This window comes from Sprattus sprattus (genome assembly GCF_963457725.1).
Source record: "Sprattus sprattus genome assembly, chromosome: 2".
Taxonomy (NCBI): Eukaryota; Metazoa; Chordata; class Actinopteri; order Clupeiformes; family Clupeidae; genus Sprattus; species Sprattus sprattus.
This window is the reverse complement of record NC_137921.1, coordinates 15,023,942-15,043,146: the sequence shown is the minus strand read 5'-3', so window position 1 is coordinate 15,043,146 and position 19,205 is coordinate 15,023,942. Positions and strand designations below refer to the sequence as shown.

General features: G+C 42.5%; 2 protein-coding genes across 2 annotated transcripts in view; one reads left to right on the top strand and one right to left on the bottom strand.

Annotated features, from left to right (window-relative positions):
* fig4a (FIG4 phosphoinositide 5-phosphatase a) overlaps positions 1 to 6,918 on the bottom strand; it is a 59,873-nt gene extending 52,955 nt beyond the window's left edge. Inside the window, exons 1-3 of the mRNA XM_080833368.1 lie at positions 6,855 to 6,918; positions 4,056 to 4,154; positions 2,676 to 2,799 (exon numbers count right to left, since the gene is read on the bottom strand). Coding sequence (XP_080689494.1) covers positions 2,676 to 2,799; positions 4,056 to 4,154; positions 6,855 to 6,917 — 286 coding nt within the window. The 5' untranslated portion in view covers position 6,918. The remainder of the gene's footprint in view (positions 1 to 2,675; positions 2,800 to 4,055; positions 4,155 to 6,854) is intronic.
* Positions 6,919 to 8,684: 1,766 nt separating this feature from the next.
* Positions 8,685 to 19,205, top strand: part of ak9 (adenylate kinase 9) — a gene marked incomplete at both ends in the record, with an annotated part of 30,691 nt that continues 20,170 nt past the window's right edge. Inside the window, 16 exons of the mRNA XM_080858686.1 lie at positions 8,685 to 8,777; positions 9,086 to 9,149; positions 11,338 to 11,387; positions 11,507 to 11,603; positions 12,244 to 12,323; positions 12,748 to 12,942; positions 13,162 to 13,287; positions 13,515 to 13,589; positions 13,765 to 13,863; positions 14,989 to 15,128; positions 15,513 to 15,744; positions 16,066 to 16,156; positions 16,382 to 16,438; positions 16,666 to 16,695; positions 17,342 to 17,472; positions 17,945 to 18,098. Coding sequence (XP_080714812.1) covers positions 8,685 to 8,777; positions 9,086 to 9,149; positions 11,338 to 11,387; positions 11,507 to 11,603; positions 12,244 to 12,323; positions 12,748 to 12,942; positions 13,162 to 13,287; positions 13,515 to 13,589; positions 13,765 to 13,863; positions 14,989 to 15,128; positions 15,513 to 15,744; positions 16,066 to 16,156; positions 16,382 to 16,438; positions 16,666 to 16,695; positions 17,342 to 17,472; positions 17,945 to 18,098 — 1,714 coding nt within the window. The remainder of the gene's footprint in view (positions 8,778 to 9,085; positions 9,150 to 11,337; positions 11,388 to 11,506; positions 11,604 to 12,243; positions 12,324 to 12,747; positions 12,943 to 13,161; positions 13,288 to 13,514; positions 13,590 to 13,764; positions 13,864 to 14,988; positions 15,129 to 15,512; positions 15,745 to 16,065; positions 16,157 to 16,381; positions 16,439 to 16,665; positions 16,696 to 17,341; positions 17,473 to 17,944; positions 18,099 to 19,205) is intronic.

Here is a 19,205-nt window from a genome sequence, read left to right as displayed (position 1 = left end):
AGAGAGAGCGAGAGAAGGAGCTTATGTAACTCAAGGGTAATAGACCGGGAAAGACGATGATGGATATGACCTAGCTTTGCACTCCCATACAAACATGTATACACCCAAACAGCATACACACACAAAAATAATTTTCTCCAGTAGGCCACAATTAGACTCATCAGATTTGTACAAATGACATGGGTCAAAGCCGTCTGTCACAGTACTGGATTCACCTCTTCAGAGCAGACTGCACAGCCATCTCAGGGTCGTCACACTTACCTACCTAACACCAGACAGGATGGTGTTGTGTGTTAGGCAATGTTCTGGTTATTTTTGGGTATGGACTATAACCAAATATCCAAATCCCGACAGGTATAACCAAAGGAAATGAAAAAATATTAACGTTGTGAAACGGATTCCTATGGCACATTTCAGATTAAGTTGGTCTTAATACCTTTATTTAACTCATACCTTTCAGTCCCGGCCACTATGCAAAAAGGTAAAACAAAAATCTCAAAGAAAAAGAAATTACACTAAATGGGTCTGAAAAAAAAATTCACTGATTTTCACACTCAATTGCATAGAATGACAATTACAAGTCCAAAGACTAACTGCTGCGAGTGAGAGACTGCCATGTTCATACTGTGTGGCTTACGACGTCTGTGTAGCAGTTTAAGGCTACAAGTTAACGATGTTCCAATAGTTAGCGGGTCAGTACCTTCATCACTGACGCACTTCTTATGTCCGTGGGGCAAACACATACATGCGCAAATGTAACAATATGTTTGCATGTAAAGTCTTTTTGTATGTGAGTGGGGGGGCGGTGGGGTGTGCTCACTCTAGGTTTGGAAACGGTTTTGTATACTGACTTGGGATCAGGGGGTATGCTGCTCAGCCTGCTTAACATTCAACCCTTGAGTCCCAGAGCCCACTGTGGGAGTTTAAGACGCATGTAACCCTTGAGTCCCAGAGCCCACTGTGGGAGTTTAAGACGCATGTAACCCTTGAGTCCCAGAGCCCACTGTGGGAGTTTAAGACACATTTAACTACTAACCCATAGTCACTGACATACCAACAGGAAATCGCTAGATTGATGTCAAAGACAGGTGCTGACGATACATTTGTTCCATACACAGGCATCGCCGAGTTTCCATACAGCCACATACCAACTGAAGTGCCTATACGTGGCTTCTCACACACACACACACACACACACGCTAATATTCCTTAGGGTCAACTCTTGGGGAACACTACTAAGGACTGACTAAGTGTGTGAAGGTTTTCCAGTTGGTGTGTGTAGTACTGTACCCAAGTTATAAAGAATTTAGGTTGTCCCTAGGAACAAAACATAAAAAAAGCATTTTGAAAATGCCATCTAAGCTCTGTTATGATGCTCAGCACCTACCAGTCATACATTTCAGTGGGTTTTACAGCACCTATGGCACTCCAGAGAAGCAATTAAGCAGCCATTCTTATATGCAAGATAATGAATGCCATGGCTTTCCTTGATTTACACAGATGGGGAGGGAAGGAATACTTGGTCCGACACAATGGCATCACATCATTTTTTGTGTCAATCCCTTGAATGGAAAAAAAGACAGCAGAGCTGTCTGTCTGTCTGTCTCTGTCTGTCTCTGTCTGTCTCTGTCTGTCTCTGTCTGTCTGTCTCTGTCTGTCTGTCTGTCTCTGTCTCTGTCTGTCTCTGTCTGTCTCTGTCTGTCTCTGTCTGTCTCTGTCTGTCTCTGTCTGTCTCTGTCTCTGTCTGATTACATAGAAATATCAGGAACCACATTTACCAAACAATACATGTAATGCAACATGTTTTAAGAGTCTAATGCAGCCTCTTTTTAACCGTTAGCCTTTTCCACTCCCATCCTCCAATCATTGCTCTTATCCTGTTCAACCAGCTAATCAATCATGTGCAGGGCTGACATTCATGACATAATTAAATGACAACCTACAGTCTGGCATAGTTCAGTCAGTCCACAGTGAAAGATGATGTGGTTACTGCCCCCACAACATATTATCCTCCCTGGTACTCACATGGTACTTGGGTTTCGAGGGAATTAATTCAGGCGTGTGTTATACAACCCGAGGCACAATGACATGGGTACTCATCTCTGCTGGGTATTGAAAGCAATCGACGAAGAAGGTTATTTCTCCATTTACAAGTGTGAATGTCTGTCATGAGTGTTGTTAGATAAGAAGGTCAAAATGAATCCGAGGAGTTGAGATGTTTCATGATTAATGATTCATGCATACACACACACAAAAACCAACACACCACATCAGTGACTGTCTGCTCTCGTGTGTGCGTGTCACATCTGCATGTGTGTGTGTGTGCGTGCGTGCGTGCGTGCGTGCGTGCGTGTGTGTGTGTGTGTGTGTGTGTGTGTGTGTGTGTGTGTGTGTGTGTGCCCTTATGCGCGAGATGTCTCTTTGTGGAAAAGGAGAGGAGACCCTCTCACACTCTGCCTAACCTTGTGAAAAACACGCAAAGCCCATTACAGCTGCACAGAGGTTAGGGATGAAAGAACTTGCTTTTTCATACACTGGGAAAATTGGACGAATAAAAAAAAGATAAAGAAGAGAAGAAACTGAAAAGGAAAAACACACACACACACACACGCACACACACACACACACACACACACACACACACACACACTCGCTCTCTCTCCCAGCACTCTTACCCACGATGCCGAATGCGGAGACGGCACGGGAGAGTCCTGAGGAGCCCTTCTGACCCATCTTAGTCCGGTTCCCCAAATCCAGCCTCCCCAGCAGATCACGCACCTCCTGCTGGTTGTAGACATGCTGCAGACACACACACACACACACACACACAAATAAAGATGCATACACACAAAAGAGAACATATACACACACATACAAACACATGCTCGCTCACTCACACACACACACACACAGATGTACAATCACATGCTCTCTCACACACACACACACACACACACACACACACACACACACACACACACACACACACACACACACACACACACACACACACACACACATTATGGGTCTTATACGTTAACTGCACCAGAATATTAGGTTTGTCCTAGGTATATTAAAATGTGATCCTTTATATGGCTTTATCACTTCTTTCTGAGAACTATCTGTGGTTCATTTGGCGCTGTAAAGGTATGCCGACCCCTAGCAGAACCGACCAGGTGAGAGAAAGCCTGTTGAGCTATGCACTGTGTCATCCAGAGAGTGGGCATGAAAATGTAACTTTATAAACTATATAAAACATTTTTTTATTTCTTTTCTTAAAAAATAAATAAATAAAAAAGTCCTTTAAGACAGGTGTTAACTTCAAGGATATTGAAGCTAGATTAACTGCCTTAGCCCAAAACACAGGGTTGTACCTGCTTCCTTGCTTGTACAGATATGCGCCACTTTTTCAAGAAAGACAATGTGATATATTTTGCCATATAGATAAATCAGAATTGGGCATGGATGAACTGTGATTTGGCACATGTATGCAAATGCTCCCTGTCAGAGAAGAATATGCTGCCACAGCTAAATCCATGCCTCAGCAGAATTTTTAATTAATCGCCAGAGTTGAAGACAACCCGCCCAGGCGGTATTCCGGTTTCCGCCAAAATAGTACCCTATTCCTAACAAGAGGATTCCTCCACTAGCATCTCTAGCTCACCCCTTTAAAAACCCATGGAGTATCTGTGTCCTCATGTTGAATGTCCCTGACACCCTCTCTAAATAAAGTCACACATATTGTTGCATGATCCAGCATTATCTTTTGCCTTGGTCCTTGGATTTTAGTTCTAACTTTAGGTTGAGAGGCTAAGGCTTTTATATTGTACAAGGACACAAAAAAACAAGGAAATCCTAGTCCTAATCCTACTCCTAGTCCTAATACACTGGCCTGCCTTGCTCCCACTTGCTAGTTCAGGTAGTGCTGATCAGAGTTAGTGTAGATCATAAAATCACACACACGCATACACACAAGTGCACACACACACGCACGCTCGCGCACAAACAAACACACACGCGCACACACTCCACTATAGCACTTTCCCGAGTCTTACCTTGTCGTCGATGATAACCAGGTCTCGTGGCTCCGTGCGGTCGATCTTAAGCACACGGTGGCAGGTCTGAGCTTGGTTACTGCCCACTAGAAAGTACCTCTGGACAAGAGCCATCAAACAAACATCAGAAGAGAGTAGGAGGACACAGAAAGACACCATATAGACAGGCAAACTGATAGGCCAAGGGTTACAGAAAAGAGTCTCTTGGGATACTGATACTGTTTACAATAACACTTTCTGTTGGACTTGGATTAAATTATGAAGTTCTGGTTGAAAGTTTAATCTGAAAAGTACTTACTACAACAACAGCAGTAAATAGGAAACTGCCCAATCTACATTTCTACCACAGATAGTGCCTTTAGGCAGTCACTGAACTGACAAAATAAATGTATTCTCTCAAGTGGTATAAATTCAATAAATGTCATGTTTAAATAATATTGTTATCTGGATATATCTGGGGAATTAGCAGAATGGCAATCTAGCCCACAGAGATTTAAAGAGTCAAGCTTAGAAAAAATAAAAATGATTTTAACCAAGCAACTTCCGTTATCTTTGACTAAAGACAGAGGTCTAGTCTGGAAACCAAACAGGTTGGTTTCTTTTCAGAAACCAAATCTTTCCTTTGTGGTTAATGTTATACATACTACTAACTACATGTATGGTAACTGGGGTAGAAACTGAGGAATAGAGTTTGTCTTGTTCTGTTCCTTCTAAGCACTCTTATGCTTTCTTACGTCTGTCCATCTATCACACACACACACACACATACTCAAGCCTTTCTTTTTTTCCCCTCTCCCTCTCTCTCTCTTTCTCTTTCCCACTCCCTCCCTCCCTTACACGAAGCCTACCAAATAGGACAGGTCTAATAGCCTATCCTCTTTTTGTTCACTACAATACCTATGAGAACACATGTTGTTCAGACTCTGAACCCAAAGTGGTCACCTCACCACCACATGAAAAACCTTCAAATAGGGGCCGTGGCGTGCGCATCCGCATCACAGCATCCTACCACTGTGTGCTTTCACTCCCATTGGGAGTGCACAACTCTTTGTCCATCTATCAGCCCACGGCGGAAGTCATTTCCACCCTGGCTGCGAGGGCTGTTGAACCCTTAAATGGCCAAAAGCAGAGGAAGCGGAAAAACCCTGTCTAGAAATCCTTTTATAAAACTTCCAGCTCTTTAATATGATACAAAATCTTTCTGCAGTACTACACACACACTGATTTTTGCCTCAAACTAAAAACACAAAATCTGACCAAATTGGTAGAAAATGCCTGCTATGGGCTAAAAAGAGATGGTAACTCCCACCAAAAAAAATGCTGTAATCACCTCTAAATTAGATTTTCTAAATGACTTCTAAACTAATTTCTCTCTCTTCCCTCTTCCTCTATATGCCTTATACTGGCACATATACCAGCACACTAGGTTATTAGCGTTTCAAATAATTTACTAATGGAGCTGCCCCTGACTACATAACTTCCTGGTACTGGATGTGCAATATAATCTCAAATGCGTATGTCTTCTTATACCCACCTGAATTCTGGGCATAGAACGGACATAAGGAAACTATAACTGTATGTAACATGTAATGGTCATTAACACAACACGTAAATACCTTACTAAATACGTATAAAATGCCAGTCGGTATAATTGTAGACAGTCGTCGACCCCCCAACCCCCCTTCATCAGGAGAATAGCCAACTTCCATTATAAGCAAATGCACACACACACACACACACACACACACACACACACACACACACACACACACACACACACACACACACACACACACACACACACACACACACACACACACACACACACACACAGTGAGCAAGTCTGTATACAGGACATTAAACTGGGGGCATATCACCATCACATTCAGATCATCTATCTAGAACAGTATGTTTTCAATCATCATGTCTGTCAACATAAAATTGGCGGACTGCTTCTTCACTGGTAAACTCACTCACCATCACTTGAACTCCACATATGTCATACGTTATGCTTGCGAAAGTTTTGCTCCCACTATCTCCTGATAAAATAATCATTAAGTTGCCCAATCATGTTGTAGTGATCATTTAGGTATGAAGGCAAGCCAAACCATCACTGATCATCGATGTCTAAAACAATAGGCAGGCTTCAACAGTTTGAATAAGAATATTAAATCTGTTATCTGCAGGTTGCTAGTAGAGAAAGCATCTGAAAAGTCTGCTATGCCTTGGCCAAGTCATTCCCCCATGTTGTTGTTAACGACCATCATGCCATCACAAACCCACAAAACAATGCCCATCAACAAGAGTTTATAAATAAAGCAGCCAACTGAAGTGTGCTTTAGATGGCAAAATATGGTTCTTCATCGATATCCATCCCTCTGGACCCCACTGCAGTTGAACAAAACATGTAAACAGAAGTATAAGTCCAGAAATCAGAAACGGCTCTGTTACAGACTGCCATCTATTGCCCGACCATGTAGACCCAGCTGTTTTGATGAACTTTTTTCATTGAGAACGTTTTAGAACATTTTAAATCCTTGCCGATGAGTGTGGTTTTCGATAATATGACGAGAAAACGCGTTATTTACAAAGAAGGGACTTGTCATTGGACTGCAGAAGGGCAAGGAGACTTGGGCAAATACCCACAGCTCTTGTCTCGTACAGGACAAGCTTCTCGAACAATATAATCCTTGCCAATGAGTGTGGTTTTCGATAATATGACGAGAAAACGCGTTATTTACAAAGAAGGGACTTGTCATTGGACTGCAGAAGGGCAAGGAGACTTGGGCAAATACTCACAGCTCTTGTCTCGTACAGGACAAGCTTCTGCAACCCACTAATAACAGCCGCAGTCACAGGCATGGTGTCTAGAGAGGGGGAATTGCAAAATTCAGTAATGAACATTTCTTAGAAAGAGAGCCAAATAAATTATGAGATAATGTCAGAGAAGATCTTTGTTTATCAGGCGCATTACGAATACTGACCTGATATCCTACTGGTTACACTGTGTACCACTTCGGATATTTTGCGACTGGCGATATAACGTTACTTGATACAGCTAGAATTAGTCGTTTAAAGCATAACTGCAGCCAAGCTAGTTTGTTTAGGCCTATGAAATAAATGAAATGCAGGAGGAAACGTTTTTTTATGATAAGCTAGCGTAGTCAGGTAGCGACCAAGCGTGGCGATTCGAATAACTTGCCCTCAGTAAACGACAGTAAACCATTTGCTGGCGCTCTGACATAAGCATGAGAGTTTTAACTTCTTTGTAAACTCGCAAATGATTCAAGTGACCTTATTTCATGATGCAAGTCCAGAAGGCAATAGAAGGCGTGCGTTTCTGTTGCCAAACGTTGAGCCAAGTCAGGTGACTGTCATACCCAGCTGCAACGAGTAGCGTAGAAGGTCAAAAAGCACGACCGTAGTTGGACTCAATAAGCGTTTGACAATATATTTACAGCAAACTTTTGAGTAAATGCATACTTTTACAATGTGATGAACAGCATAATGCAACGTTATAATTTCAATGTTGATATTTCATACATCTGTTACAAGAATTATATATTTAGGCCCTATGAGCGGCTATTTCGGTCTGATTGCTGCAAATATTGTAAGACAAATACTGGCTCATGTTACTATGGATACTGGTCAACACTCAAGTCAGGAGTTGACGGGTGTGATTATACAGACAAAAAATAGCTGTAGCTAGCCTATTTTGGTGATAAAAAGGTTTGCTACTGATTTAGCAATTTTATAAAATGTAAGGTAAGACCATGAGCCTGCAGACACACAGTTCACTTATCGTAATTGTGAGGGGCCCTTACAAAAACAGGACGAATCAAAAGTTGTAGCTATAACGTGTAAGTTATAACGTTAGCTAACTAGCATAACTAGCTATCTATTTAAGATAAAGCTAGATGTGATATGTGGAAGTCGGTTTTTAACGTTACCACTGCACCTAAATGGCTAAGTCAGATCCATATGATAGGACATAGACGCTAATGTCACGTTAATTTGGAACTGACATCAATGTATTTACTCAGTAGGCGACGGCGTATATTTTCACTTTTGGTGTGTATTTCCATCGCAGGTTAGGTCTTAAATTAAAGTGGTATTGAAAAGGTCTTTAATTCTAACTGTTTATACTTGTGGAAACCCTGGTCCTGTTGGCAAAGGTTTTTGGCCCAGCATATGCTTATCACATGGGCCATAAGAAATGAACATGTATGCATATTAAGACCTTGTCCAGATACATTTCTTAACATAAAATGGTGTTATTTTAGTGTGTGTACGCAGTGATAATACATAAACAAGATAGCTGTTTTTTGCACGTAGCTAGTAAACTTTCATGTAGTTTCCATTCCAAAATCCATTGTAATGCCTTTCTTTAATTGGTTGTAAGTTACTTTATAGGAGAGTTTATGCAACATGAGTGTCATTGACTGAAAAAGGTTAGTTTATGTCGAAGGCCTGCACTTTCAATGATCAGATATAGCTTTTGATAGTGGGATATCTGTAACCAGCCAACGAGGCTCATTTTCTAAAACTTCTAAATATTATTTGTCATTTTCTATTGTAGCTGCCTTACCAGGCAAGCTGTCTACGAGGTCAGACAACCAGACGCCCACAATGTACACGCTAGTTGACAACTTAATTGAGGATGAAGGCGAGAAGGAAGTTTTGCTGTCCAAACCAACCTGTTTTGTCATTTTCGGAAAACCAGTATGTTGTCATGAAATTTTAACTTTTTCTTACTAAACACATAAACACAAGAAAATACACGTCTTTCTTACAACCATGCTCTGTACATTCTATCTGCAATTTGAGATTACACATTTGCCTTGTACAGCATTTTCTGCTTTATATATGCACTAGAAAAAAAAAACATGACCGCACACATCAATAAATTACACAAATTGTTCACAGAGAAAACCTAGAAGAAGACACAGGTTGTTCTAAGAGAGGGTATTTGCACATCACTTGCTTCAAATACACTTTATTTAAGACCCTCTATGTTGTCTTTCACCCAGGGAGCAGGAAAAACCACCCTTGCCAAAAAACTGGCCCACTCTTGGAAATGTGTTCTCATTGATGGTAATTATTGTACTGTTTGTTTCATGGAGCTCTACTCCTGTTTTACTGTAATACATTAGGCTAATATAATATATTAAGCTAACTAGTGGTTCCCAGGCTTTTAATGGCAGGCCCCCTTTGACAATGAAAAAAAAAATTGCACCCCCATCCCCCCACCACTATGGAGCAACGATTGAGACACTCACATCTTTACCTGCAATTTATCTTCTAATAAATAAAATAACGTCAGCGTTTGCGTAGCTTTTCGTAAACAGTGTTTTAAATTTGAATCTTTATTTTATCAGTTAAACTATTTTTTTTAATTTGATCAGAGCTTTTAGGCTTTTTTAAACATGTAAACTTTTTAAACTTCTCTCATTAATCCATTCAATATACATGTTAGCATTTGGCGCTCTAGGCAAGATTCACTCCCCAATTATAATATTTTTTTCCCCACAGAATTGCAACTTTCAAACGCTATTTTGCCCTGTAAGACTGCATTTCTTTCACATAAACACAAGAACGATCGCAACGATGAACAAACATTAATTGAAGAACAAAATCACTGAGAAAATGTCAGGCCTGTGCTGAACTACGCTGAGGCCACGCCCCCTGTTCAACTGTTTATGGGCACACACTCACCTTCACGTCATCTTCCCAATCGCCTGCAAATAATGTTTTCTTAGTCTTCTAAAAGTGAATCTAACATGATATAACAAAAGTGTAACAAATCTCGGAAGTGCAAAATATTTGTTATGGCTTTTTATTACTAAATACTAAACACAACACAATGACAAAATGGCACGGGCTTTATGCCCTGCTACAAGTATCATTTTTGATATACCCGCCTCTGTAGAATGCCCAAAGAACTATGTGACAGGGAGTAGGAAAACTTTCAATGATAAGATACATCTTTTCTTCTTAACTCCACTAAAGTGCCCAGGGCAATTCACGCAGTCATTAACGTTTTCTTATCTGGAATTCATTCTAGGCTAAGAACAGGATTTAAGGATTTACCTTTCTCCTTGGCACGTTTTTCCTCTTCTTCCTTTCTTTTCTTCTTAAATTGCGGCCCGGATGGCTTTCGCCTCTCCATTATTTTGTTCTTCAAAGTTTCTTGAACACACACACACTCTAACCCAGTGGTGCCAGGGTTACGGCCCGCGGGCCGCACTCGGCCCGATTGTACATCACATCCGGCCCAAGGGTGATAAGGGGAGAATTTATTTTTACATTTTATTTTTATCAAATTAATTTTTTTTTTTTTTTTTTTTTCGGTGTAATCTGTCGACTGTACGTCACATTCGGCCCGCGGGTGATAAGGGGAGAATAATTAAAAAAAAAATTTACATTACATTTTCGCTGGAATCCTTCAGTTGGTCTTGTTGCTGCTTCCCGCCTCAGCTGAACCAGCCCCGGTAGTGCTGATCGAGATGTCGTTTTCAAAAAAGAGAAAGTTTTTAGAGAGTAACTGTCTCCTGCTTAAGGCTATGTAATTGTATGCCTCATTGTAAGGCAATTTTGGTGCCAATTGAATTTCTTATTGATGTGTTGGCCTTCATGAATCATTTCAAATAGCCTACCTATCCATGTATAAAGTCAGTATTTGGCCTTTTCAGTCCGAAAGTGTAATCCGGCCCCCTGAGATCTCACTTGAAAAAAATCTGGCCCCCTGTCCAATTTCACCCTGGCATCCCTGCTCTAACCAAACGCTGACTGTGCTAGCATGTTCTGACAACACCAAGGAAGAACGTAGCCCTTCCGTTTTCAATTTTTGGCTCATTTTACCCTAATGTTAGATTCATTTTTTTAATGTAAAAATATTGGTTGGAGATATAGAAGGGGGTGCAATTCTTTTTTTTTGCGCCCCCCTCTGAGTGGCGCCCTAGGTGTCCGCCTATACCGCCATTAGGAAAAGCCGCCCCTGTGTTAGACATAAGTCCATTGTATTGATAATTGGGCTAGTTGTGCCTTAAACATGAAGGTTTGGAAGGCCCTGGCTATATTATATAAATACAGATAAAAGTAGACTATAAACTCATCATTACACTAAAGGAATAGTTATAGACTACTATGCTCTAAGAGCACTTCCATACAAGATTCCCTTGCTGTAACTCTGTATCCACACACTTTAGGACCCGCCGGGCTACTAAATGTTCTTGTCTATTTATGTGATGTCTAATAACTTGGTGTAACATTTTTACCATAGATACAGAGATGCTCCACAGTCTCATAGGTGAAGAGGAGCAGCCGTCAGAGGTACAGTGTGTGTGTGCAACCCACTTCTTACCATCCTCTTTCACCCTCTTTGACGTTGCATGATTTCAGATATTTGGCAGTTAATCACAGTACTTTTTTTTTTAAATGTTGTTGAACAGCTGCTCGTAACTCTCAAGGAAGGGAAAGCAATTCCCGAGGAGAAGGTGGTCGAGATGATTCTTGAGAAACTGAACTCCGCTGAGGTGAAGCACTATGGTACGGTCCGATCACCTCCCTTTTGTACTGGTTTGGGCTCTGTAGTTAAGACCATGTCCTCCTGTGAGGGAAGACTACAGTACTGATGAAGTCTGAAGAAGAAACAAATGTATGAATTTGAAAATATGAATGCAGTCATGGATGAAGGCTGTTGAGGATGCGTCTCTGAGGCTGGTGTTGTTTAGTATCATTGATGTGGTTATGATTAGAATTAGAATTTTTAGGAATCAATACCTCCTTAGTATCTTATGTCTGTGCGTAGCTGAAACTACGAGTGTGACAGATAGACCGCAGTGTGTATGAAAGTCATATACTACTATTGTAGTGTGTGTAATAATAATAATACTTATAATAAAAACTTGTATAATTATAATAATGATAATAATATTTATTTTAAAGAGCACTTTTCAAAATCCAGGTAGCAAAATAATACAGACATAAACACTCTGTTAACAGTCCTAAAATCATCAGGTAAAAAAAAACAAAAAAAAAAACAGATCAAAACAATTAAGTAGGCTAAATAAAAACCAATACAATAGAACACCAATACAGAGTAAAACCATGTGTGTGTGTGTGTATAAAGACTAGTGTGCTCCGCCTTTGACAGGGTATGTGCTCAGCTGTATGCCGTTTTCATCAGAAGAGTACCTGACAGCCCATGAGCAGGTTGAACTAATCAGAAACCTGTCCATGCCTCCAGATGTCCTCATCAACATCAAGGTGATGCACGTGTACAGCACAGCTCATCACAACACAATACAGTGTTGCTCTCATTTTTCACCTTTGAATTTGTTATATTTCTTCCTCTTTCATCTATTTGTTGGAAGAGTTGTTCCCCTCTTTTCAACTGTATTTTCTGTCTCCTCTGATTTTAGCTCTCTTTTGAATCAATTAGCTCAAATGATATAACATTGGATGGATACAATTATCTGCCAACTACCCCCCCCCCCCCCCCCCCTCTCTCTCTCTGGAACTGCTAATGTTTTTGATTATGTTCATTGTGTTAATGCCCTACAGTGAGTTCAGTAGGACCCTTTTCACATCAAAACAAGATGAGAGATGGATACTTTATATTTCCCAGGGGAAACTTAGGACTAAACTAGAACACTACAAAATTCTTTCCCTCCCTCCCCCTCTCTCTCAGTGCACAGACGGGGATCTGTTGCGGAGGCTGTCAGGCCTGCGGCAGCACCCCTTAACTGGCCGCGTGTTCCAGAGGGAGCAGTGGGACCCAGAGAAGAAGGAGCCCAAAAAGAGGCAGAGCGACCCGGACGAGGAGCAAGAGGAGGAGGAGGAGGAGGAGGAGGAGGAGGGGGAACAAGTGGAGGAGACTGACGAGGTGTGTGTGTGTGTGTGTGTGTGTTTGCAACTGAAGGATAGAGGATAATTTTATGTATGTGTTTCGTATGCTTTTGAGCAATGTAATGCATGTGCAATGTAATGATGTGCAATGCGCCTACGTGTATGTGTGTATGTGCATGCATGTTTCTCTGTGTGTGTGTGTGTATGTGTTTGTGTTCATTGGTGTGTGTGGGTGGGTGTTCATGTGTGTGTGCAGCCAACAGAGGACAGAGAGCTCCAGAAGGACATGATCACACACCTGGTGCGCTCGAGAGACAACCACCCCGATAACATCTACAACAGGATCATGCTTTACAAGGACACTGTGCTTAGACCCCTGGAGGTGCGCTAGACCAGCCCTAACACTTCAGTACAGCCGAGTCTCTAACACCTTCATTTTTAGAAGCTGTAAACCCTAAAATACTAAACTGTAAACACTGAATTATAGCCAAAATGTGGCTCCAGAATGAACTCAAACTCCTAACTCTAAGCCCTAAATTGTTAGATTTGGGACCACAGTGGGAGTAAATAAGCGTGTGTGTGTGTGTGTGTGTGTGTGTGTGTTTACAGGACTACATGGCGGATCATGACCCTCTGTATCGGTTTGAACTGGATGGGAATCGGGATCCTGAGGAGCTCTTTACGGTACTTAACAAATTCTGACCAACCAATTGCGACACAGTGTCAGAATGCCATTTAAGTGGGTGTGAATGTATAACTTCTTGTCTGTGTGTGTTGACTGTTGTGTGTGTGTGTGTGTGTGTGTGTGTGTGTGTGTGTGTGTGTGTGTGTGTGTGTGTGTGTGTGTGTGTGTGTGCAGTCAGTGATCTCCCGTCTTGAGAGTATGGCGTTGCGTCGTGCTGTAGTTCCAATCCGTCTACAGCAGACAGAAGAGGATATTTCTGATGAGATTGACACGGTATGCTTTCAGCATTGACAACACACAAATGTACTCATATGGAATTTCATACACACTCGTACATACTGTACTCATACATGAATGTCACGACATCCACACTCACACACAACCACACACACACACATACTCACATTCACAGAAGATGCAGTTTAACAAACCCACATATTTTCCCTAATATTTGGATGTGAGTCAAGAGAGGCCCCTGTTTAAATATTTTTTTGATATCATTGACTTGGTCAAATTTTACATTATTGATATGCTGTGTTAGCCTGACGATGTCATACTCATAATTCTAGTCAGAATATGAGTCTGATGCTGAGCCATTGGGCTGTGATTATGGGGCGTGTTTCAACGAACCAGGAAAAAAAATGCCTCTTCGCTCAATTGGATACCTACAACTAATCAGAGCAACATAGAATGACCATCTGATACATTAAAACTTTTACCGGATCCCGTAAGAAGGACGGCAAAAACATATTTTCGATCGACAAATGCCTTGATCGCGTTTCTCTGTTCTTCTTTCAAAATGAATGCGCTATCAATATCTGTGAGATATGCCTGCTCACGTACTTATTAGCAGCAAGGCTATAGCTAGCTACCATTTGTTTCAATGTTTTTTTTATCTATGCGTTAGCATAACCTATCAATAATGGTCTAGAGCGCTTCAGTTAAGACCTACAATCCTCGGCAACATTCGTGTTGCACATACACAACTAACCGAGTCAATGTAGACATAAAAAAAGTTGTGTAGCTTAAATCATTTAAAATATGTCCCACTAAGCTCCTGAGACGGCGCCATCTTTGTTCGATGTATATTCTATCTATCTAATCAACTCAAGCGTTGGTTGGTAATCTGTCCATCAACGTATAAAGCCCGCCCTTACAATTTGTTTGGTCAGATCACTTTTCCGAGACGTTTAATCTCTCCCAACTAGCTCAAGTCCAGACTGAATCTCCCAGACCAAAAATTTTGTGGGCGGAGTTCAGGCTGGTATCCAGGCTAATGCTGTGTACTATGCGAAATGGAATCTGCCTGTGAATCTGTGTGTGTGTTTGTGTGTCTGTGTGTGTGTGTGGGTGTGTGTGTGTGTGTGTGTGTGTGTGTGTGTGTGTTCACACCCACAGGAGGAGCTGCTGCGTTCAATGTCTGCCTCCAGGATGTTGGCTCCAGGCATGCGCTGGAGAAGGAGTCGCTGGGGAAGAGCCTGCCCAGTTGCCCTCAAGGAGGGCAGCATCATAAAGGGCAAACATGAGTTCTCTGTGGGGTGAGTGTGTGTGTACGTGTGAGTGTGTGTGTACGTGTGTGTGTGTGTGTGTGTATGTCGGTGTATGTGTGTGTGTGTGTGTGTGTGTGTGTGTGTGTGTGTGTGTGTGTGTGTGTGTGTGTGTGTGTGTGTGTGTGTGTGTGTGTGTGTGTGTCTGTATGTGTGTCTGTATGTGTGTCTGTGAGTGTGTGTGTGTTCTTTGTAAGCCTGAGATCACACCAATGATAAATGCACTGGGTCTATTCCTTTTTCACCCTGTCTGTCTCTCATCTCTCCTTCTCTCTCTATCATCTCTTTCTCTCTCCCTCTCTTTCCTCTCTCTCTCTCTCTCTCTCTCTCTCTCCCTCTTTCCCTCTGTTGCTCTGTCCCTCTCTCCTCCTCTAGTTTCCTGGATAAGATCTACATCCTCTCCTCTGAGCTGGCCCTGCAAAAGTTCCTGACTAACCCGCGGGTCTATCTGCAGCCCCTCAACCCCCGCCCGCCCTGTAAGGTGGCAGTGATCGGGCATCCGTGCACAGGCAAGACCACGCTGTGTCATCGTCTGGCCAAACACTACGGGGCCGTGGTCATCGACATGGAGGCGCTGATGGAGCCTATCATAGAGGCCATGAAGACGGTGAAGCAGAAAACCTAGGCATTTTCTGGAACATTCAGTTCAGTCTTTTCAAGTTATGAATTTATTGCGCTATTATTGGAGAAAGCTGCAGTCTTTAGAAAAGAAAAAAGCATGTGTCTAAATGATATGGCGGTTTTATGCATCAGTGAACAAGAGTGTGTGTGTGTTGGGGGGGGGGTGGGGGTTAGGGTTAAGGTTAGGGAAAATGCTTTGTGTCTGCTGTGTATAGAGGATGATTGTACTCTCTGTATGCAAGTGACCATCAGATCATTAGCTAATGATGCTAATTATGAAATGCGTCCTATTTTTATCCAACCAAAGGAGTGGCTGAAGAAGCTCAGGTATGACACAACGGTCGCCGCCATTGACAGGATCAAAGTCAAGATAAACGTGGATAACATGTTCGACAAAGGTGCGCACACAAACACACACACACACATACATACATACACATTCACACCGTAACACACTAACATGCACATACACAGACTAGAATGGTGCAGGTGTCACTACACATAGACACACACAAATACACACACTCTGTGTCACCCCTCCACCAGCATAACCTCCACATTCTAACACCTGCTCATACACACCTAAAGCTATTGAGTGACCACAAGCTCTCTGTTTGACACAGAAAAAGAGAAAGGGGAGGAGCGTCAGGGGGCTGATGTCACAGACCCAGCTGGAGAAGGTCAGACCATATGCTTTATGGACTACTTTGTGATGTGCTGGTTTGTGCCGTACTACTGTGTCTTGTGTTGTGTCATCTGTTGTCGTGTCGCGCCACGCTGTTGTGCCGTGCTATTGTGTGGTGTTGTCGTGTCTTGTGTTGTGTGTTGTGTTGCTGCCATTGTTCTCTGGTTATAAACTCTGATGTCACTGAAATTGTTAACTGTACTGATGGTCTTCTACCAACAGATAAGGCCCTGAGTGACAAGAACAGTGAAGGTAATAGCCTTTCTTCTGAATGCTCATACCTACTTCAGGCCTCACACGCTCACATGTGCCTGACAAGGCTAAGGAACACAGTTTCAGAATGCATGGTGCATTGAGCTGTCTTTAGTATCCAGTCCAATTCCTTCCATTTAGTTGTGGATCAGGACTGCTATCTTGGCTCTCTCTGCTTTTGGAGTGAACCCTTAAATCGTCTCCCGAAAACAAGTTGAAATGAAACAGCTAGTCTTCAAGCAGTGAGCTGAGCAGGGAGGAAATGTTTAATCTGTAATGCTGCTTTGAGCTCTGCCCTATGTTGGATTTGTTTAAAATTGGTTTCCAAATTTACATTGGATTAGAACATGGTAGTCCCCTTGCTTGTATTGTAATGCACGTCTGGCACTGCCAAACTTCCTGGCAATGTATTTTTTTAAGCAATACAGCTTATTTATTGTGCATGGTAGGAATTTGATGTGGTGAGTGAAAATGTGATATTCTATCATGAACCTTTCAAAGTGATTTAAGTTTTGAACGCTGGTGTTGTAAATGTTGTAATCAGGGCTTTGTGAGACTACGAGTCCTGCTTCTCCTGGCTCTTGCCTGTATTCACAGAGCCAGGTGTTGTGGCTAATTTAGTTTCTGTGTCCTCTGTCACCTATAGCAGAGGAGGTGACAGAGGATCACCCGGAGGTGCAGGCCATCGTTAAGGAGACCCTGAAAAAGGAGGAGAAGAGCACCATCCAGCCACCCATCGACCTGTACTTGGAGGTCTTACAGAAACGCATCGCAGAGGTACAGCCACCCCTCCCCCGAGACAAATACATTTCTCCTCTGAAATACACACCATCTTGGCACGCTCAATCTCCTTTCTGAAGGTACGACTCTCCCAAAAGGGGCAGCCGTGGCCTACTGGTTAGGGTTTCAGGCTGGAAACCGTTAGGGTTGCCGGTTCGATCCCCCACCAGTAGGAAAAATGTGGGCAGGGGAAGTGGTAGACCACTGCTCTCCCATGCCCACATCCACGGCTGAAGTGCCCTTGAGCAAGGCACCTAACCCTGATCACTGCTCCCCGGGCGCCGCCAATGGCCACTGTGTGTGCGTGTGTCACTTCACTGGATGGGTTAAATGCAGAGGTGAATTTCAGAGTGTGTGTGTCTACACCACCTCTGCCATAGAGAGGACTTTCACTTTTTCACAAAAGGACCACTGCCAGCTGTGACGTACTCTCAGAATCTAACTACTTTCTCTCTGTGGAACGTTCCAGATTAAGGCAGAGGATGCGGACCAGGAGCTCAAAAGGGGCTGGGTGCTGGATAACTTCCCCAGGAACCGGGCCGAAGTGGCCGCCATCGAGGAAATGGGTGGCGTGGTCATGCCCGACATCCTCTTCTGTCTAATGCTGCACGGAGACGAAGACGGTGAGTTCATAGATACGTCATCATCCAAGAGCTCTGCGCAGAAGCGCCTAAAAGTCTGTGCCCACAACCACCAGAGTCTTAATCTCAAAATTGTATACCGTCTGACATTATGTCAGGCCACAATCCAGCGCTAGGAAACTTTCTGGTCTTCCCCTCCTTGTTGCACGTCTGGCTCCGAGGCAACTAATGGCATTTAATTACTGCTGAGTGTAGAAGGCTATCACATATGAATGGTGTCGAGGAAGTTACTGAAACCTTGGTAGCCTGACGATGTCATACTCATAATTCTAGTCAGAATCTGAGTCTGATACTGCTCCATGGGGCTGTGATTATGGGGCGTGTTTCAACTGAACTAGGGGAAAAAATGCCTCTTCGCTCAATTGGATATACCTAGAACCAATCAGAGCAGCGTAGTATCATGACAGATACATTAGCTGATACATTAAACTTTTACTGGATCCCGTAGGAAGGACGGCAAAAACATCTTATCGATCGACATTTTCTTTCAAAATTAATGTGCTGTCAATGTCTTCTAAAACAGACTTGAATCCCCAAATTTTAGCTCTCCAGTGGCAGCCATGTTTGTTGAAAACTTCTCCAGTACCAAGCGTTGGTGACGTAGTTGATTACGTTACAGTTGATCATCTGTCCATCATCGTATTAAGCCCGCCCTGTCAATTTGATTGGTCCGGCAGAATCCTGCCTTCTGATCATTTCTCCCCAACGAAGCAGTGCCAGACCGAACTTCCAGACCTCAAATGTTGTGGGCGGGGCTAAGTTCGGTCTGGCATCCAGGCTTAAAGGCACCCAGTGCAACTTTATATGAACATTCAATGAAAAATAAACATTCAATTTCTAGTCTTTTTTACACGTAGTAAGTTTCAATAACTCCATACCATTACATATCGACATTCAAGCAGCAAAGATGAGACGTCGTTGTGTGGTGAGAACTGATAGAAAATCGTAAACAACAACAATCGCCGGTGGGGAGAGGCCATTTTTCCATTGACTGGAATCCTGCTTTATTTATTGTAGGTTACAAAAAATAAAGAAAATGGCGGCGATTGTTGTTGTTATCGATTTTCTATCAGTTCTCACCACACAACG